Source organism: Ursus americanus, chromosome X (assembly GCF_024610735.1).
Source record: "Ursus americanus isolate L20-20 chromosome X, mUrsAme1.1.p, whole genome shotgun sequence".
Classification (NCBI taxonomy): Eukaryota; Metazoa; Chordata; class Mammalia; order Carnivora; family Ursidae; genus Ursus; species Ursus americanus.
This window is the reverse complement of record NC_142164.1, coordinates 96719557-96742378: the sequence shown is the minus strand read 5'-3', so window position 1 is coordinate 96742378 and position 22822 is coordinate 96719557. Positions and strand designations below refer to the sequence as shown.

Genomic DNA, 22822 nt, shown 5'->3' with positions numbered 1-22822 from the left:
ACTTCTCTGGGTATAGGTTTTAACCATGTCATGAATGAATGAATGACTGAATTTTGAGATCCGTTAATGCTGACAGTCTATTACTTAAGCTTTTGTTTTGAAGAGTCTTTTTATGATCTAAGACTCTTGAGGAATAGTATTTATAATTACGACCAGCCACAAACAAAGCTTCTGGAGTAAATCCTCAGTAAACAGGATTGGCATATTAAAGGATCAGGTTTTGATACGGTTGTTTTCAAAGAGTAGGAAGGATGACATTCTTTGGAGAAATTTTCATTATCTAATTAAATATTTCCTTAGCAGAATAATGTCAGATGAACTCATTAGCTGAACATTTTGATTATCCATGTTCTCCTAAATATCCCATGACCAGAAGAGGAGCTGTACAACTCTGATTTAATGCAGTAACAATGGTAACCAATTCTAGCTCCTTCTTTTATCACAGCCCATCAAAGGAATACAAAGAAGTCCAAATTAAAATAAGTTCAATAATAATTAAAAAAACCCCATGTTCCTTTTCCAACTGTTCTAAAGCCTTTCCCTATCTTTAAGCAAAGTTCACTCAGTAATTATCTTATTTATGAAAGTTAAAGCAGAAGGATGTTTCTTACTAAATAAAGGCCTTTCTGCTTTGAATGTAGACGGCATCTAGAAACAGTCAAAAAGAAAGTGTGTTGAATGTCATCAACTCATTTCCTCCCACCCACTGTTTTAAATCGTTTGCTCAGTTCCAATGTATACTACACTTACATAAGTTGTTTATGAAGAGCCAAATTAATAGTCTTTGCAATTGTTTTCGTTGGAATTTGGAGAGCTGACAAATGAATTAGTAGAAAATGGCAATTCTACATGAATTAGCTTTTAAGTCTCCCTAAGAGGCTGATGCAGAACTTAATAAGAGACTTATTAGGAGAAGTAGGACAACTTAATTCAGATTGATTATAGACTTCGGTGAAGACAGCTGGGGTTCAAATGAAACCGAAAAAGAACTTATATGCACTTCAAAGTATGCTAAGCAGATGTCTGAAACAATTACTCTGCACTGGCTTTTCAGAAGTTTCAAAGGCAGGATGGGAATAGCATGGTAAACGAAGGTTCTATTTGCCTAAGTCGAGGTAGAGGATTTTAAAACACACACAGCACTCGCTAAAATCAGATGCCTTGGGTAAGAAACGTGATTCGACACTGCTGTCCTAAGTAATTTGCTTTTAGCTTTATAAACAAAGCAGGAAATGAGAGCGAATACATGGGAACTAAGGAATAAGCCCTTCTGGAATGCTAACTTACAATTTATTGTACATGGAACAAATAATTTGGTCAGGATTTTTAAGATGACGAATTCCTCCTTTAGTTTCTAAGGTCTATTATAGCCAACAATGACCATTCTATTTTAAAGAATAAACACGACACTTTTAAAGTATGTGAGGCTTTACCATAATATGCCTTCTTACAGAAGTAGTCCAAGATATTAAAGGTGTCATATTATAAAGGTATGATATTAAAGATATGATATGCTTTTAAACATCACGGATGCATGCTTTAAAAAACGGGATAAAACCCAGGTTACTTCATATGACAGGTGCTAGTTTCACATTTAACCCAGATTTATAAAGGCTTACATCTTTTTTGCTTTTATTTTTTTCTCAACCAAAGGCTACCTAATACACACAGCATTTGTAGGAAAATAACAACAAAAGCCTCCACAGAGCAATTCGTTTGCTGTTTAAAACCGTTAACAAAATATTGGTGAACTTTTCTTCTCCAACTATGGGCAGTACACCTCGTTCGTTATGGAGATATCATTTCTTTACTCAGAGTTGAGAGAGTGCTCATAGTTTGAATCATTCTCCGGGTGGCCCTGTTTGTGATCGTTCTGTCTAACCTGGCGTGCCCTAACTCTACCAGAATGGGTTATAAGCTTTCTCTATAAAACTCACATATGAGAAAGGGTTGAAAGTTGGCTCATATAAATGACAAATATAACAAAATTAATAAAACAATAATAAAACAGAACCAGAGTTAAGATGAGAAAAGCAGTAAGGGAAGAGAGAATTGAGTGAACATGGCAGAAAGCTTCCGCTTGCCAAGGTGAAGATGAAATTCTACTATGTTACGTCACATTTCACATTAGCTATCAGGAGGAAACATACTTGCTCTTCTCAGTGTCAGAGTCCGAGACAGTATTTCTTTGACAAATTTCTCAGCTAAACCAAACCCCAGGGACTCAGGATGGTTGGCCTGAAGAGATGCACTTGCCCGTTCTCTTCTTCCATTTTTAGATGTGAATGCTGAACATACAGAAGTCAGGACGGCCTGGTGGCGATGGCTTCATTATAGTCCCTGGTCTAGTGCAAATGTTACTGCATTGTTCTCAATGATAATTCCCAAAAAAGATCTAATCCAAAGATTTCATCATGAGAACTTTAAGGATAAACTCAGAGAATCCCTGTCCTTGACCTTTTGCAAGAAGAAATGTGAGTTAAAAGTCTGATGAAAAAAAAAATAGAAAAGAAATAACTACATAGCCACGACAAATTTGCATAATCCCAAATGGCAGCCTGGGGGAGTTTAATTATGGTGATAGTGCGAAAAACTGTGTTTCGAGGCGACGGGCAAACTAAGGGCAGTGAAATATTCCTGGCTCAAGAATGATATACCACTCTGTGTAAAGAAACTATGGTACGTTAGAACAAAAAGGAAAACTTGGAGCACCAACAACTCCTGAACTTTTTCACATGGGAAGTGTTCTCCAGAACGAAAATGTCATATGTAGACTCTAGGCTCCAAAGTCGTTCCACTTTCTTAAAACCTGCATATATTCCACTTCCAGGTCTAAGTAGAGCACCCAGTGATTCAAGGAGCTCTTCCTACTCCCCGTTACTATAAGGAAAGTAAGAATACTTGTGCAGTCACAGAACTGGTGGTATTATTTCCAGTTAAATGAGAAATCATGATGGTGTCCTTGAAATATTGGATAAGCTGTATAAATCATGAATTTTAAAAATAAAGAAGCATTTACATTTTCGATTTTATTCTAGGGGTTACTCCTATGGAAGCTCTATTTGGAAGGTTGAGATTCTCTTAGTAAGCTAAACAGTCAATACTGACACTGCGCTCCTTTCTCTGGATTTACCACACATACACTGTCCTGAAGATGATTAGCCAGCAACAGTGCCACTTCCAAAGAGTCCCAGGACCTCGTTGTGCTGTTTTTTCCATTTGCCAAATCACAAAGCCACATTTGCTAAGGAAACGATACAATGCTCAATCCCACAGAAAAACACATGCCACAGTTAACTTGTATAACCGCTTCTTTAACAAGTAAGAGGAGAGTGGAGGTGGGTATTACAATAGAGTCACTAGGGGAGATGAAAACGAACTGAAGTGGGTAACTAAAATGCTCTTCTGGCTGCATGCCTAGCTCTCAGTTTGGAGTTCCCTACAGCGTGGAGCCTCTGAGGGCTTAAACTGCTGAATAGAAAAATGGGAATGGTGGTTTTAAGTGCTCTTCTACTTCTTTTCAAAGTAAGTTTTAGTTAATAAAATTCACTCCCTATAAACTACCCCCACCAAGGCTTCAGAGTTTCAAAGCCAGTGTTGTTGAGAAGCAACAGAGAAAACTGATTTGTCTGAAGCGTTGGCATGGACAAGCTCTTTTAGGAAGGAATAGTGAGTGCATCTCGGTTTTGTTGTTATTGGGACCAGAAGGAGCTTCTTACCAATTACGGTGTGGCAAATAAACTTGGTCTTAGGATCAAGACCAGGTAAGAGAAGGGAAGTGAGAGGAAAGATGCAAATAGGCTTCAGTGAGGGTTGGCTGATATTTGAGCTGTTCTACTTCGAGTGATTTTTTTGGTTATTGAATCGTGCTGCGTACATTCTCCATCCGTACTCAGGAGACTACAAGGGCGCCTGTGCGGCAGATAGGCTAAGAATGAACCCCTTATGTCTGCTACAAAGCCTACAGCTTCGGCCACTTAATTAATTTATCAACTGATTTGGTTCCTTTGGGACATTCTGCTAAACTCATTTGTCATTTTGGGGGAAGATTTAAAAAAAAATAGTTCCTATATTTTCGAATAAAGGTACTATTTTTAATGCTGAACAAATACAAGGTAATATATTTCAAAACATTATTTTAACTTCCAAGTAGCCAGCAATGTTAACCACTGTTTTAATTGCAAGTCATAGGGTCACAGAATGTTAAGGCGGAAGAGATTTTCCAAGTTATACAGCCAAATTGTAATCTTCTCTTCAATCTCCACCTACTATTTTAATGAAGAGCTACTCAGTTCAACATTAGACTGTAGGCTTCATATGGGCAAAGACCAAGTCTGCTTCATTCACAGCTACATGTGATAGCACATTGTACGGGGGCTCACAAACCAGAGGTGAGCAAAGGAACAAAGCAGCAGAATTAGATTCCTTTAGATGTTGCGGACGCTGTGCTAGGAGCTGCGCATTCCACCATACACAGCGTGACCCTTGCTTTTGGGAACCTCGCTTTAAGTGACCAGCTACGGGAAATGTAAGCCGACAGCTGGAGGATGTGTGGTGGTCTCTGAAAGCACTGCCTGGGGGCCATCTCTTCTGCTTGGAGGCAGCTGTGGCTGGGAGACACTTAGGACAAACTACAAAGACAGAAGCCATTTGAGCTGGCCCTTGAGGGCTGAGTGGGAGATCACCAGGCACAAAAGGTGGGGGGTAATCCAGGCCAAGAGAAGAGCATTTGCAAAGGCAGAGAGTTAGGAGAAAAGCAGGGATATTTGGGTAAAGGCTTGGTAGGGCAAGAGTATAGAGAACGGCCTGAAGGATGGGAGTAACAATTAGGAATTTAAACCAGGGCAAGGAAGAAAAGGGCCACCCGGCCTCTTCATTCCTTGGACTTCATTCTCAGGCAGACAGTTTCTGGTGATGAGTTTGGGCTGGAGTTGGAAGAGGATGGATAATGTAGAAATCCAGTAAAGAAACTGTTCATTCATTCATTCATTCATTCATTAACCAAATATTTAAATGCAGTGTTTATCACTTGTTGTGATGAGCACCAGGGGTTGTAGGGAAGTGCTGAATCACTCTATTGTACACTTGAAACTAACGTGACACTGTATGTTAACTAACTGGAATTTAAATAAAACCTAAAAAAAACAAAAGAAAATGTAGTGTTTATGGTATGCCAGAACATGGGATTAAAGATGGGATTGGCATGGGATTTCAAGAACTATAAGACAACAATCTGACTACCACACGCTGGGGGCTAGAACAGGACATTGGTTGAAAAGAGGAGAGAAAATAGAAAAGAGATATTCAGAGGTAAAATGAGCGGCCAAGTGCAATCAGTAAAAATGTAGGATTTAAGGAAGGAACTCAAGTTTCAAGCCTGAGCAACTCGACATTGGAAACACAGAAGAAAGGGCAGGTGAAAGGGAAGAGCAGCAGGGGAATGGACAAACGTGAGAATGAAGGAACTTGCTTTCAGAAGGGCTGCATTTTGATTCTAATGACATACGGGTGAGGAGATCGGAAAAAGATCCAGACCGGAAATTGGTATTTGTCACCGTCCTCGCCAATTCAAATTGGGAGCATTTACACAATACAAAGGACATTGAGCTAAAGTAAGAAACTTGGGTGTGCCAACATCTGAAGGGTGGGGAGAGTTTCAGAATTGAAGAAAATAAAGGAAAACAAAGGAAGAAGAAGAATGTGGATGAAACAATGCCATGGAGAGCAAGGGAGAAGAGACCTTCCAAAACAAGGCTGCTGGCAAACACACCGAGTGCAGGTGAGAGTTTCACTTTTTTTTTTTGAATTTGAACCTGGGAGGACTTTTGTTGGTTTTGACGCTAGATGAGTAAACAAAATATGTTTTCAAGTTGCTGGTTTTCAAAATGATATTCCTAAATACGTATATTTTTTCTTTATAAATATATTTATCATCTTTGTGCCACAGGGGAATTTAACTTTGGTCTCAGGGACAGTATTCCAAATATATAATGATATGTCCTAATATCTGCAGTGCACTAATACAACTCAGAATTGTATTATATACATTGCCTTCTAAGAGAAGGGCAGCAGTAACAGTCTCAATTCACAGTACCATAACTCACCCAAGTCATATAATTTAGTTAGCACAAAGGCCAAAGCCTAGACTCCTGGCTTTTGATTAAGTGTTGTATTTTTCCCTACTCTGATACTAAGTTTCACAAAGAATGCGCACACACACACACACACACACACACAAATCAGATCATTGTAGTACAAACACTTAAATTCATTTCCTAATAGCAAAATCAGAATGATTGTTTAACTCTGTAACTTTTCAATATTTCATTTCACATTACTAAGGACAGAGATGATTAGATCACTTTCTCCTCTTAGGGAAAATACCGCATGCAAGATGATTTTGAATTTGTGAAAGACAGCCTGATTTCTAAAGCTTAAGGGCCCTATTTTTAACTTTGTGAGAAGAAAATAGTGCACTCAAGTTCAGATCAGAACCTCTTTTGAGTCTCTCAAAGAGCTCTGAAGCAAAGCAATAGATGGTACCTTGACTTTTTCGAGGTGATCTTGGAGAGAGTCAATGAGGAGGTCACCCACAGGCTGCCAGGATCCCTTGATCACCTCAGCCTGACGTAGTTTGAGGTCCAGCTCCTCTGTTGCTTCCTGAAGTTCCTGGAGTCTTTCGAGGGCCTCGTCTATTTTTCTCTGCCAGTCTGCTGAGTGCAGGTTCAATTTTTCCCATTCAGTGTTGACCTCCTCAGCCTGCTTTCGTAGGAGCCGTGTGACATTCTGGGCTCTCTCCTCAGGAGGCAGCTCTAAATTGGTAATATGACAAGGTTTTAGGCCACAGTCATTTTTGTTTAAAAAAAAAAAAACATTGTTGAAAAGGTCATCCTGGAAGAAAGAGAGTACAGTCTAACAAGAGGCCAACCCGCTGATTAATGGCTCTTTTACACTTTGGCATAAATTTTGATAGTGTCCAGCCCATCTCGAGTCTATCCTCCTGAGTGTATCTGTTCTACCTTCTACCATTCAGATAATCCAAGATTCATTTAAGCTACTGAGTGGAGAAATGCACACCGCAAGCTCTAATTTATTTCAGTCAGGCTCTTAAATTGACAATTAGCGTGTAGTCTTTGTCACAATAGCATTCCTTCTCACAGATAATCTCTTTTGTTTATTATTTTCTAAATGTTTCAATAACTGATCACTAATTAATCTCTTTTACTGTTTGTTTATGAATGTGCAAACAGATTTAGGCATGGTGGTTTATGATTCCTTTTTCTTTTTCAACATCTATGTTTAATTTGAATCGATTCTATTTAACTTAGAAAATATGAGAGCTATCCAGACCCTGGCAGCAAGAATGGATGGGTTGCTCTGTCACCACTGATCCTTCTATCAATATGTTATTACAGTTCCACATTCAATTACCTCTGGGCTCCTGGTACAGTTTCTCTAGTCCTTCTAAAGGCTGCTCTGTCAGAAATATTCGTACAGTCTCAAGAGTACTCATGATTACAGGTTCTTTCGTTTTCAATTCCCTCTTGAAGGCCTGTGAAATGAGATGAAAAGAAATGCTTATTTGGCTTGTGGCATTCTTCTCAAAATTAATCCTGGGTGTTCAGAACTTGGTTATGAAATTCCCAGGTCAATTTCTATCTCCTTTTTTTCTAAACCGATAGTCCCAAAATGATAAAGAAGGCTATATATGGATCTTTGTGTTAATCAGGAAGCCATGGTGTGTGTAAAGCTATTCTGGAGAGCATGGGGGGAACTTCCAAGATATGTTAATGTCTTTTCATTAAGATAAGAGTGATTTATTTGTACAACCTGACTGTCAAACTTGAAATCTGAAGCCAAAGTTGCAAGATACACATTGCAAAACCCTAGCAGGGCTAATGAATACTCCACTCACCCAAAAGAATGGTTATCCAGAACATAGTAGGGAGCCTGAAGGGCCATTTGGAAGAACATAGGTTGTACTGAAATATACAACCAATCCAATTCATAACCACCAGCTAATTCTGTCAAAATATCTGACAACAAATAAAATGAAATATTAACAGTAAACTATGTAAAAACTCAGCACTTCTGAAAGTACCCAATATGTTATCCAATGTGACTTCTTTGAGAATGGTAAGAATATTCTGAGGTATACTGGAAGTAGGAATTGTGGGAACAGGTTTCTATAAAAGGGTAGGCCTAGAATCGGTCTCTAGGGGTCATCTAGGCTAGTTACCAGTTTTAATCTCTAATCTGTAATCTTCACTGATACAGGGGATTAAAAGGAAAGCAAAATGCATAGTTTCTGCCTTCAGGAAGCTTCTGGATGAAAAGAAGGGAGAAAACTAACACACTAGAAAGAGAGTGAAAACAATAAACTTCATACGTAATTGAGTGCTAAGGCTTGTGAGACATCGTGTGAGGCTAGAATAAATTGACAGATACTTGGAAACCATCGAAGATACTCATTGACCATATTCCGCCATCTCAGAAGTAAAAATGTTAATGAAAGTATTAAGTACCACATAAACATTAATTGATCTGTGTAAAAGCAAAAGTAATAATAATAATAATTACCCTGAGCTAGGGCTTAATTATTCATATCTTTATTCCAATTCTGCCCTATTTTTAGCAATGTTACCTAATGAATTTAAGGGAAAATTCAGCTGTATCTCCTTTGAACTTTGGGTATATCATGTTGTAGGAATGCTCTAGAACTGTATTATATGACACATCTATAAATAAAATCCTCATCATTCAGAAAAATCCTGAGTTTCATACTTTGCAAAATGATTCATCTTCCATAGTTAGTTACAATTCACTAAAGAGAAGCAAAGTGTTTGAATTGAAATAATATAATTCCCTAAGTGAAATATTAAGATTCAGTCTGTGGATGGGGATGTAGTTTCTGTACAGTGAGATATTTTTGTGTCCTTGAAATAATACAGAGTAGGTATTATAATACAGAGTAGGTGGACTATTTACCTGCTTACATGTAAGGCTGATTCTCCCTCTAATATTTCATTTGAAATCTCTGTGTGTGCATGCACACGTGTGTGTATGTGTATACAACTCTTGTGCATACATCTAATTTTCCCAACTTCAAGAAAATTATTATTTTTTCTAGTCTCTCCATTTGGACTTGACAGGAGGCAACTGACTCTGACTTTACTAATTATAAAAATCATAATTGTTCCTTTTTTGAACTACTATGTGTCAGTGGTTGTATCAGAAACTAGAAAAAAGTAGAATGCAAAATAACTCTTCCCATTTAGAAACTTGTATACAGTAGAAGAGACAAACACATAAATAATTTCTTTCTTTTTAAAGATTTATTTATTTATTTTAGAGAGAGAACGAGCACGTTTGGGAGGGGCAGAGGGAGAGGGAGAGAGAATCTCAAGCAGACTCCACACTGAGCGGGGAGCCTGATGTGGGGCTCAAACTCACAACCCTCAGATCACGACCCTGAGATCAAGACCTGAGATCATGACCTGACCAGAAACCAAGAGTCAGATGCTTAACCGACTGTGCCACCCAGGCGCCCCTAATTTCAGCACAGTGTGGAAAGTGCTATAGGTTTGCACAATATGGGAAAGGAAATTGGGAAAGGCTTCCTAGAGAAGATACCATTCATAAAGAATTCTTAAGCATGAACATGAGTTAGTCTGGGAAGTGCAGGTTAGAGGAAGAGGAAGAAAAATGATGAAAATACATGTGTGAAGACATAGGACATAATACAGTGTGCCATGTACAGTTATCTCAAGTAGACCCAGTTTCTAGAACATAAAGTACAAGGAGAGGACATATCCAGAGACAACTAAGACAGTGTCATTATCTTAAACTATATTTGACCTTTAATTTAGAAATTGAAGCTCAATCTCTGAGTTGCTAAGAAGCCTAGGTATTTTCTTGCAGGAAACCAGGAACCTTGGAGAGAATTTAAGCAGGGGAGTGGCATGGGCGGGTGTGTGTTTCAAATAGATGTCCTGACATAAATACAGAGTAAGTATTTGAGAAGGACAGAAATGCATTTAGAGAGACCAGTTAGGACGCAATTGCACGAATTTAGTGAAAGATTATGAGGACCTGACCCAGGGCAGTAGGTACAAAAAGGATAGAGGAGAAAAATGTTTAGTATGTAGAGGTGTGGGAATTTGGTGACTGAATAGAGAGAGGAAGGAGCAAGGAAGACTTCTAGTTTCCAGGTTGGGGAGATGAGTGAATGCCGGGTGCAATTAACCTGCATGTGAGGCAATAAAGTCTTCCAGATTTCTCAGCATGCCTATAAAAAGCTCTGGCTCCTGAGAACCTTCCCATACCATGGGAACTAGATCTGCAGTCATGTGTCTAGTTAATTTCTCTCATCCAAGAAGACCAATGGTTAGAACCAAGAGTAAGTTCCCAGATTCAGCTCCAAGCTGTCAGCAAGACTGGAGTGGCTATCTCTTTAGGTCTTTACAGTTTGGGGAAAAAAAACAAACCAAACAGACCTTGGCATTTCCAGTTTGTAAAATATGAGGCATGTGGGGCTCTTTGGCTTCTAGAAAAGTTGGAATCAGGATTCAGGCCATTTATGTTTTCAAGGAGACCCTTTCAGAAGGAGACGGGGACCCTTTCTGGTGGAAAAGGCCTCTTTCCACTTTACAAGAAAGGAAAACCCTTTTTCCTGGTCTCTGGCCTAGGGAATACACAGTCAGTCATGTAGGAACATTTTCCATTGGCTCTCCTCACGTCTCCCTAGGAGTAAGACTTGGGGCAAAGGCTGGGATGGGGGTGTGGCAATGATATTTCCTGTTAGGTAACTAAAAGAAATCTATGTCTGATCCAGAACACCTCATGTGCACATTCAGGATAAAAGTAATGAAGATGAATATGAAACCCCAATACTAACATGAGGGGGGAGTCTGTTTGGAGAAGAGAGTAAGAGGATATGATATGCTCAGCTTGGAGAGGTACCATTCCTTCCAGAAGGAAATAAATATCAAAGTCTGATGTTTAGGGAGAAGTAAAGAAGATTTAGGAGCCATTTGTTCAGTTAACATCCACTGAGTGCCTATGATTATGCATAGAGACAAGGCTTACAATTACTTTAGTAGATGAGATTGCTCAGGCAGTGGAGTGGTCTAAAGAGAAAATCCTGGAGAATATACAAAATGTACGGGCAGATAGAGGACCTGGATCCCACGAGAAGCCAAGAAAGAATGGAATGGACAGGTAGAAAGCTTGGGGGAAATGTGAAGTGTAGAACTATGGAAGAGAGAGAAAGAAAGTGACCGAGAGATTCCAACCATGGCGGAGAAACGTAAAACAAGACGGGCACCGAGAAGTGTTCATCGGACTTGGTGAGAGCAATTTCAGTGGAGGGCAGTAGCCTCAGAAGTAGTAAGGAGATGCCCTTCTACTATCATATGATTTCTCTCATCTATGGAACATAAGAACTAGGATGATCAGTAGGGGAAGAAAGGGATAAAGAAAGGGGGGGTAATCAGAAGGGGGAATGAAACATGAGAGACTATGGACTATGAGAAACAAACTGAGGGCCTCAGAGGGGAGGGGGGTGGGGGAATGGGATAGACCGGTGATGGGTAGTGAGGAGGGCACGTATTGCATGGTGCACTGGGTGTTATACACAACTAATGAATCATCGAGCCTTACATCGGAAACCGGGGATGTACTGTATGGTGACTAACATAATAAAATAAAAAATCATTATTAAATTAAAAAAAAATAAAATGCATGATAACAACAAAAAAAGAAGTAGTAAGGAGGGTACGTATTGCATGGTGCACTGGGTGTTATACGCAAGTAATGAATCATCTAACTTTACATCAGAAACCAGGGATGTACTGTATGGTGACTAACATAATATAATAAAAAAACATTAAAATAAAAAAAAAAGAAGTAGGTTTAGCTGAGGAATGACTGGGAGAAGAAGGAATAAGTATTTTAGATGAACACTGTGCAACATATTTTTTTTTCTGACGGGGAAAGAAGGAAAATAGGAAGGAGGACAGAGCAGACTATGATGCAAAAGGAATACATGTTCTTCATAGGATAGGAATGGTTTTCACACAGGGTGGAAGATGGAAGCTAGCAGGAGGGTAACTGATCATCCCGGTTTGTCGGGGACTGGGGAGTGCATCATGAAGTGGGGCTCTGAATGCTAAAACCGGGACAGTCTCATGCAAACCAGGACAGTTGGTTACCATAGCAGAGAGGAATCTATTAAAGACCTAGATGGGGGAAGTGGAGATGATTGTTGGAGTAAGGTCTGTAAAATACGGAAGCAGATCTTAAAGGTCCCATCAAATTGACAAAGTCTAAGACACTGTTTGATGATGCAGCTCCATTGTTACAAGCGAACACCCATTGTGAGAGACCACTTGTTTGCCCCTCGAGTTGTTGCCAAGGGCTCAGCACCATCACAGCTGCACAGTTCATTTCTTAAATATGAGTCACTGAGGATTAAAAAGAGTCTACAGAAAAGACAAAGGAAGTTCTGTCATTACAAAGACATAAGCACCATTATTTTCACATCGTTGTCTGAAATTAAGAAAAGAAGGTGGATGGAAGAGAAGGTTATGTGCTCTATCTTCAGTATTTGGGAACATGTAGATGAAATGTAAGAAAGGTTAAAAACCCCAGGAAAAAGGGAGAAATAGTTGGTTCAAGACAATCAGAGGACAAAGAAAATGGTAATGTTTCTCATCATATGGAAAAAACCATAAATAGGAACCTGTCATTTTTAAGCATGGTTAGAAGGAAAGGTCTTCTTCCATTTGTTCGTTTAACAAATTTTGAGCACCTATCTGTACAAGCCACTCTTCTAGGCAAAAAGCATCAGTGGTCCTTGTAGCATGGAGTTTAAAAGAGATAGGCTTTTAAAAAAAGAGATTTAATTAATTAATTTTAGAGATGGAGGGGAGTGGGGGAAGGATCAGAGGGAGAGGGACAGCAGACTCACATCGAGTGCAGAGCCCGATGTGGGGTTTGATCCCATGACCCTGAGATCATGACCTGAGCTGAAATCAAGAGTTGGATGCTTAACCGACTGACCTCCTGCCAGGTGCCCCTAAAAGAGATAGGCTTATATAGTCAATGCGAAAACAAAGAAAACGATGACAAAAACCAGTGAAGATACTGCTTTAAAATAAGGGAAAACCCATTTTTCAGTATCTAAGTGACTCACCATAACCTGCATGTTATGAGAGTTCACTGCATTTTAAGAGGAAGGAAAACGGAGACATTTTTTAAACAAAAACAAGAACATTCAATGTCAAGAGCCTTAACTCTTTGATAACTGTCTTGTCTCTCAAAGAAAGTCTATTTGAGTGATGTTTGGTAAGATAGGCACTCCTATACTATGCTGATTTTGCCTCAGAGGTTATGCTTAATATTTTAAATTGGACAAGTTGGTTCATTCATGTGCTGGTGTGAAATAGGTATCAGATAGAGAGCCCCTTCTCCATACACGTACAGAATAATCTTTATGTTAGTTACATGTCAATATTCACATGTTAAGATATTTACTTCCTGAATCTTTTGAACAGATAAAATTATTTTCTTTAAAACTCATCCTCTTCCCCACAGCTTCCTCTTCGCCTTTCCAAGATAGCCAGGCCCAAGGGCCTAAAACAGTGATGTGGAAGAATCAGAAGCAACTACAAAAGACTTAGAGCACCTCTGTGAAAAGAAAGTAACATTCTGTCTTACAAATGAGAAAAAAAATGAGGCATACCAGTGTGACATTTTCCCTTCCTTCAGCTTCTGAAGTTTCACAGAATAATTTATGTGAAGCATGCACTACAAAATTGTACTAGTGGGACATCCCAAGGTAAATCCATTTATTTTAAGGTGAAATGATCTGATAGATGGTATTTATTTATTATTTTAAAATATTTTTTAAGCAACCTCTACACCCAACATGGGGCTCAAAGTTACAACCCTGAGATCAAGAGCCACATGCTCTACCGACTGACCCAGCCAGGCGTCCCTGATACATAGTATTTATATATCACAAATACTAACCAACTGGGTGACTGACTGCTGGCAAATTAACTAGCTAATAGAAAAATATTAATTTTGAACCTATTATGTGTACGAGAGGGAAGATGTAGGAACTGGATCTTTGTCCTGAAGGAGTCAGTAGTTTGGTTGAATAGGTGTGTTTGTGGTGATACTTTCATACTGTGAATGTTTTACCAGTGCAGCCTGAAGTACAGATAAGTTACTATTTACCTAAGGCCATCAGTTCACCAGTCGCTTAGAATCCAAATCTTGAAATTCTGAAGCCAGGCTGGAGGTGAGTGATGGCGAAAAATGAAGGTTCCCTGAATTATAATAATTTGGAAGATACATAAGTGGCAAATCCTAATGGCCATGAAGCAAGTCAGAAATTTTAAAAACCTGAAAGTAAGAGAACAACTGAGTCACTGATTGTTTGATTCCCCCCCCCCCCGCTTCTCCTGCCAAGTAGGGTGAATATTACCTCAAATACCTATTAATACCATAAAGTGGAGTAGCTTAGAAGCACGTGTAGAGGGGATGCAGGGTGAGATACCGACGTGCTTGATGTACTTCTGAGGAGAGAAGGGCAGGATGAGAGCTCTGGGCACAGGGACTGACAGTTTTTTTAAATATTCATTTATTTATTTGAGAGGGGGGACGAGCAGCCGGAGAGGGAGAGAGAGAATCCCAAGCAGACTCCGAGCTGAGGGTATGAGCCCGATGCGGGGATCGATCCCAGGACCCTGAGATCATGATCTGAGCTGAAATCAAGAGTAGGAGGCTTAACCGACTGAGCCACCCAGGAGCCCCAGGGACTGACATTTTTGAGAGAAAAGCTATATATACTGCTTTCACCTAGAGATACCGGTCCTGTCGCTATGGTTATAAGTAGAAGCCCTTGCTTTTCAAAACACAGAGCTCTTTCAACCATGGGCAGTTTCCATGGAGCTGAATTTTATCTATATTCCCACTGAAGTGGCAAGACTGTATTTGTGTTATTCAGACTGAAATCTCACAGAATGGCTCTACGTTATTCACATGTGTCAGCAGAACTTGACAGAATCATCCTCTGAGGCAGACTAAAGTGGTTAAGGGAGGGCTGTGGCAGCTGACTTAAAGTTCAAGTCTGGGCTGGGCCAAAGCTTGGCTGGGTGATCTACGACTGGTCATAAGATCTCCCTGAGCCCTTGTGTCCTCATTTGTTAAAATGTGGGGGTTTGCTAAACACCTTATCAAAGTTCTAACATCTAGTTTGAATATTTCTTTTTTAAAAAAATTATTTATTTGAGTGGGGGGAGGGGCAGGGGGAGAGAGAATCTTAAACAGACTCTTCACTGTGTGCTGAGCCCCACATGGGGCTCAATCTTATGACCTCTAGATCACAAGCGTGAGATCACCATCTGAGCTGAAACCAAGAGTTGGACACTTAACCGACTGTGCCACCCATGTGCCCCAGTTTGAAGATTCTATAATCAAAACGGTTAGGTCATTTAGGTCATTAATTGGTCAGGGGCCTGTTACACGGTGGCAGTTGGAGATAGTCTCTTCTAGGCACTGTTACTAATGATAAAAATTATAGCAACAGCTTGGCACATAGTGGATCATAAATATCGTTGAATACATAAGAGAACACCCAGTTAGAAAACCAGAGTGTGTTACATGGAGGCCAGTTTGATTTAGATGCAGAACATGCTTGAGGGTGAAAGCCTGGGCTCATGAATTATTAGAGAAAAAATTAAATGCTGTCGATTGGGAAAAATTGAGAGCTCTTATTCTGGGCCTATTCTTATGTGCCGGATCCAAAGCTGAGTGTAACCTTTCAGTTACTTGAGTGGATTTTCCTCAAGAGGAGGCCCTATTAGCTCTGCCTTCTTAATCCTAGTGATTTCTTCCCTGGAGGAGATGTGTATGTGCACATGTTCAGAAGTTCCACGATTTGAACTGCTGGTTGGGGCTTTCCCTCTAGTGTGAAGCATTAGCTAAGAGATGGGAGAACACTACACAGACCCTAAAATTTGAAGTGATTCCAATGGTGCCGTCCACTCAACAAATGGATCCTGAGTGGGCACAGGACAAGGACGTTAACGCAGTCATATCTACAAATTGATCAGGGTTTTAGATTTGTCATCCTATATTATCATGCTAGTCTCTGTATTATTTCTACTTTTTCTATATGCCCCTTATATTGTTTTTATCTCTGATAAGAAAGCTGAATACATTCTGTCACCATAATAACATTCCTCACTTAAAGAGGCACCATATTTATTGAGTCTCAAACACATCATTAATACTTTATTTACTCAATGCTGATACAGGGACCATCAATGCCCAGTGTACTCGAAACCAGGATCTTGGAAAAGGGCAAGATCCAGAAATGTGGTTAACTGGAGTCGCAGGAATTTTGCCTCTAAGAATCTAGGCAAATTCACAGGGTTCATGGAAAAAGGAAATTTGAAAGAACAACAACAACAGAACAAAAAGACAAAGGATTCCCTTAATAATCACTTGAACTAGCTGGCATTAGAGAAGTTATGCAAATGGAGCATATGGGATATAAAGAAAAGGTTAAATCATCTTGATTTCTTTTTATTGTGCTAACAGCACTTAACATGAGATCCATCTTCTTAAGAGAGTTTTAAGTGCACGATACAGGAGTGTTAACTCTAGGCCCTAGGCTGTACAGTGGATCTCTAGAACTTACTCCTTTTGTACAACTGAAACTTTATATTGAACATCAAGTTCCCATTTCATCCTCTCCTCAGGCTCTCACAACCACCCTTCTACTCTCTACTTCTAAGAGTTTGACTACATCATCATCCATTTCCAGTCCACTGAAAAGTGAAGACAAGGCATTGATTGCTGTATCAGATACATTGAGCTATTGTTTCAGAGAGTCAACAACATGAACAATAGCAATTCATAAGTGAGACTGAATCAATTTCAAGCAAAGTTGAAAAATAAATGGACATATTTCAAGCCTGAAATTATTTTTAAAAATCTAATTGTATCCAATGAGAAAACATTTTTGAGTGTTGAGGGGGGGAAACGCGGTTAACCGACTCCTTGTTGAGATTTATTTTTTTGGAAGTCCTTTAAGCTAAAAGTTGTGTTCTCTGAGATCAAGGGCATGGGCTACAAGAGAGTCCAGCCTGCTTGCAGATCTGTGATACTATGGAGGAATAGTTTAGTGCCCACGCAGCATCTTGAACAGCTGTTTGACTCTCAATCGTAGTCCTGGGCTGCTTCCAACAACCACTGGGGAAGTCACTTCCTACTGAAATAATGTTGTTAAGTTCTGAGCTGACCTTGAGAAATCACTGGCAAACACTCAATCTGTTCCCATGGTCACCTAGAGAATTAGGTCTTAGGTCATTGAACCTAAACCCTAAATTTTGGAAATTCCTTCTGAACAACAGTACAGACGAATGGATTATTAGGAGACCCTGTGACAAATTAATTTATATCCATTCTCAAGAGGCTCAGCCAAAATCTGAGACTGTCAAGTGTAAGTGGTGAAAAATTTCTGAATCATACCATTTCTCTCTATCAATATAATCCAAAAATGGAACCCTTGTTTTGCTCCACGTACACGCCCTCATCCATGATCATTTCAAAGTCTTTCCCATCTCCATAAATGGTATTATCATTTGCCCAGTTGTTCAAATCAGAGACTTCAGAGTCATCCTTGACTCTTCACTTTCTTTCCCATTCCCCATCCCATCTCTCATAAGTTCAATCAGCTCTACCTTCAAAATAGATCTTGGGTCAAATTATTTTTTACAATGTCTATCACTTCCACTCTAGGCCAAATCATCATCATCTTCTTCCTAAATGACTTCAACACCCTCCCAACTTTCTCCCTGCTTTCAGTTTTGCTCCTCCTACTGTCAACTCTCCATAGAGCAGCCAGAGTCAACTTTAGGACTCACGAAACCACATCACACTACCCCCGCTCATGGCCCTCCAGGGCTATCTCATCACACACACAATAAAATCGACTCCAAGCTGCAGCAGGTAACCCAACTATTTCTGGCCTTTGCCGCTCTCTACAACACATCCTTAGCCCATCTAGTTATTCCTGGAGCACACCAAACCTGTTCTCACATCTGGGTTTTTGCATGCGCTGCTCCTTCTGCCTCAAATATTCTTCACTCAAGGTCTTTGCGTGGCTCACTCACTCAGACCTTTGTGTGAATGAATACAACCTCCTCAGGAAGGCCGCTATTCTCATTCTTTCTCTAGTCCTGTTGTGTTTATTTTCCCTTCATAGCATTGACTTGACAGGACTTTATATGCTAATTCGTTGGTTTACTTCATATTCGCTCAGGATAATCTGAAAATCTGTGTGGGCAGAGTCTCATTTTGTTCACTTTGGTATCCTCGGCCCCAGCATAGGACAGGCCCTCAATAAATAATAGCTGAAAGAACCGATACATACTAGGAGTCTGAGTTATGCCACAGTTTTTCCTAAAATAATTTTTTGGGGAAAAGGAAGAACACCTGGTGATGGGTAGTAAGGAGGGCACGTATTGCATGGTGCACTGGGTGTTATACGCAACTAATGAATCATCGAGCCTTACATCAGAAACCGGGGATGTACTGTATGGTGACTAACATAATATAATAAAAAATCATTAAAAAAATAAAAAAAAAAACGAAAAAGAAAAGGAAGAACACAGAAAATGATCAGAGGGGTTTATGTGAAATTAAATGAATGTATAAAAGTGTCCTGTAAAGGCAAAGTCCTATACAAATACTATTTTAAGAATATTTTTCAAGATATCAGTGTTTTGATGTGGTTAGAAAGAGGACTTTGGTAGGGAAGCTAATTTGTAAATTATTCACATTTTATTTTATTATACTCATTAAAGAAAAGTGGCAAATCCTAGATGGCTCCATTCTCAAGTTTTGATGATATAGCTAGTTTTCAGAAGACTCCCTCAAATGCCTAGAAATGTAGTTCTAAAAATAATTTTAAAATCTTTTCTATTCAGCATTCCTAAATATGACTGCATAAAATATGAAACTTACACAAAAGTAGCTTACTCCATTAAGGATGAAGAACAGAAAGATGTCTATTTCCAAAGTAATATTCAAATTCCTAATTTTTTCTTGATTTAGCTGAATGTTTTGTTTTTAGGAAATTTGTACTTTTTACTTAAATTGTGAAATTTATTAGTGAAAAGTTACTTTGAGATGTTTTATTATCTTAACATCGGTAAGCTCCGTTAGCCATGTTCTCCTCATCCCCACTTGATACTGTCAAATTTTATTTTCTGGGTTTTTTTCTTTATCAGTCTTGCTATGAGCTTGTTGCTTTTTCTTAACCTTTTAAAAGAATAAACTTTTGGATTTGTTGAGGAAAAAAAAAAGGATGTCTATTTGTCTATTTCCTCCAACATAGCGAAGCAGACAGCATAGAGTAAATAAAACTAATAGTGAATTTGTAGGTGAACCAAACTTGTTTAGAAACTCTAAGAGGCCAGGTCATTGAATGTTGGAATGAATTACCCTATCACAACCTTTTTTTGTTGTTTTTCAGAGGTGCTAGGGAACAATGCATTTTTTTTTTTTTAACACAGAGCTGACTTGAATCTTAACATTCACAAATGGCACCCAAAGACGTATTCCGTTTCTGTGGAAAGAAAACACAGGGAACTCATCAAGCGGACACACATACTAAAATGTACCCAAAGGAGGCAGGCCTGCATTGATAACAGAATTAGCTTAAATAAATGTATAATCAACAGCGTGATTCCAGGATAATTTTATTGAATTTCTGAGCCTCTCCCTCACTTTGTGGTGACTTCTGAGGAAATCGAACATGCATAATATACGACCTGACAAATGAACAAGTAAACTACTTTATTCAAGCCCTTTCATTTGTCAACAGCTTCCACGCAATAATTGCTTTCTGTCCACTGTTTTAATAATGTATGTATTGATTACTTCCATCTCAATCTTAACCAGAAAATCTCAGGAAGCTTTGAAGGTGTCCTTAATGGTCTCAAGGGAAGGAATTAGAGAGACTTTTAAATTGAAAGATGAAAGCCTAATGACAAACAATTTCATTAGTACAAATGCAAACAAAAAGTCATTACCTACAGTGTTCTTATAATCAAGACCTAATCTCCATTTGGATTTGAGGTCAGACGAAGGGAGTTAAATAAGCTCATGGTTTATTGCAGTTCTCCTTAGAAATTTCCCACTATGATTTGCTCCTTTAAAACTCTCTCTAGGTTAATCACAGAAGTAGACAAGTAATAAATATCACTTTAGTGACTGCTCAAGTAAAACAAAGGAAGTCAGTTTTAAAAATATATCTGGACCGGAATAATACACACTAATTGAAAATGAGTCAGTCTAGTGAGGCAAGTAATGAGGAACCGTAAAAGCCAGGATAATATATTCAAAAGATATAAAAATTGGTCAGTTTGTATTTGCTAAGGCATATTTGAGCTTTAATTATTTATAACACTTCACCGCATATGGAGCATTATTTTATTAATTAGGCTTGAGGGCCCTTCCAGTTGCAGTTGTGCTGCCCAGCTGGTGTGGGGAACAAAGATCCACTCCCATGGGTGTGCAAATTGCTTTGGGGAGTGAGCCTGCGGCCCCTAACTACCTGCATGGACTGTTTCAGAATTTTACCTACAAGAAAACCATATACTCCTCCATCAAAGTGATTGAGAATGACTATATGTTTTTGCTTTAAGAGTACAACACATAACGATATTTTGCTATAAAGTGTTATCATTAATCTGCAATGATATCCAAAGAAGGTATAAATTACCTCTTTTATAAACATCCTGATTTATAGAAAAGAAAAGTGAAAAATATTTTTCTACGGTTTCGACTTCTGACATTCTAATGGGATTTGGATTCCCACAAAAAGCAACAGCCAGGGGCATTAATAATTTACAAACAGATAGTGAGCTGGGGATTTGAAAAAAAAAGTAACACACCAAATACATGGGGGATAAGTTTATGATAACCAGTGACCCATCTTGATACTAAACATTCGATATCAACAGTATTTGAATCCAGAAACCCACAAAGAGGAAGACAATTTATAATCCTAGGAATGTGGCAATGTAAAACAAGTGTACAAATACAAAATCTGTCAAAGACTAGATCTTGACAGAGGTTTGCACTGATTATATTTCCTTTCTCTCTTCCTAAGGAAGTTCAGAAGATCAGATAAAGAGGCCCAGTTTCAAGGATTTTCCTTTGTTCTTCTTGCCAACAGGCGCCACGAGCATTGCTAACGAGACAGGCATTCCACTGCAACTCTGAAAGGGCTACTGCATAAATGTGACAAAACTCTGAGTAAACAGGGTGCTAAATTGTTCTCTCATCAACACTTCGGAGTGATGATGTTCTCTGAGGGAGGAAGAGTGTTTTGTGACAAGAATTTTTCTTAAGGATACAAAGAGAAGCTTGTGAAAACATTGGGCCAGACCACAAGTAAAAACAGTGGGCATCAAAGTAGCTCTCCACGGTACACGCGGACGCTGAGCTGGGAATCAACAGAAAAATCCTGCAGTGAGGAAGGCACATCCCTCCTCCTCCTTTCTTTCCTTGCCCTTGGTCTCAGTAAACTAGAGAAGAACGAACAAGGTTAAGATCAGACTACTGATTGATTTTTCTGCCTTCCTCCTTCCCTTTCTTCCTTATATTCCTTTGTTTCTTCACCTATTTAGTGTCCACCGTGTACCAGGCACCTTATAAAGTGCTGGGTATAAAAATGACAACCCTCTCCCCAAAAGAAGGCTTCTTGGAGCACATGGTTTCGTGAAGGTGATCGACGGGAATCAAATATTTACACATGTATATGATGACAAAGAATGCTAAGCTGCAGAAGGAAAAGTAGGCTGCATCTGAGAGCATGTAGAGGAAGGTCTGGTCAAGTGTGGGCAGCAGGGAAAAATCCTGCTTGATGTCTGAGCCAAGATGTAAAAGATTATCAGATGTTAGCCAGGAAATTATGAAGGAGTGGGAGTAGGTGGAAGGGGCTTCAGACAGAGGACCGGCATGTTCCAAGCACCACCTGAGAAGAACACAGAGAACTGCAGAAACCAAAAGAAGGCGGCATGGCTCGTGTCCAGAGGGCAAGAGGAAGAGCAGTGAGAAAAGAGAAGGTTGCGGCCCTTGCTGGGGATTTTGGTCTTTTCTCCACGGCACGTAGAAGCCACTAAAGAGTGCTAAGAAGGGGACTGACATAATTCAATACATGTTTTTACATAAGTTACTCTGGCTGAAATGTAAAGATGGCAGCGTAGGGTGGCAAGAGTAGACACAGAAAGGTTAGGATAAATGGTCTTCTGTAACTATGGTGATGACTGCAATAGACAGAGTCAGGAACTATTTTGGAGATAAACTGATCCAGTGACATATTGGGCTTGTCAAAAGAAGGCTTGGTTTGCCAACCTGAAAAAGTGACTCTACTGGTCTGCTCAGTTGTTGTTTGGAAAGGAGAAAGTATTTAGTTAGATCTTCCAAGCTTTGGGGTTTTGCAGATGGCAGCCATGAAAAGATAATAAAGCATAGGACCTTAGGGTCTTGGGAAAGAGTTATTAAAATGTTTTATGATTGAATCTAAGTTGCATTTGGAGGGAGACGAAGATAGAGGAGCAGTGGAACTAACATCTAGAACAGAGTTATCCACGGGTTGGAAGTCCTGAGAGGTCAAAGAAGGGTAACAGACGGGTATCTGAACAAGCACACCAGCCAAGTGGGGCTTAATTCATTTCAATCCGGTGCATGTTACCCATCACTCTAGCATGACCATCTCCCAAAAGCATATTAC

The 22822-nt window shown here is 39.3% G+C and overlaps 1 protein-coding gene across 11 annotated transcripts in view; it reads right to left on the bottom strand.

The window, feature by feature from the left end:
• Positions 1-22822, bottom strand: part of DMD (dystrophin) — a 2097152-nt gene that overhangs the window by 324624 nt on the left and 1749706 nt on the right. For all 11 annotated transcript variants that reach the window (XM_087859359.1, XM_087859361.1, XM_087859356.1 and 8 more), the window contains 2 exons: positions 7432-7552; positions 6544-6812 (listed from right to left, as the gene is read on the bottom strand). In XM_087859359.1, the coding sequence (XP_087715485.1) occupies positions 6544-6812; positions 7432-7552 (390 nt within the window). The remainder of the gene's footprint in view (positions 1-6543; positions 6813-7431; positions 7553-22822) is intronic.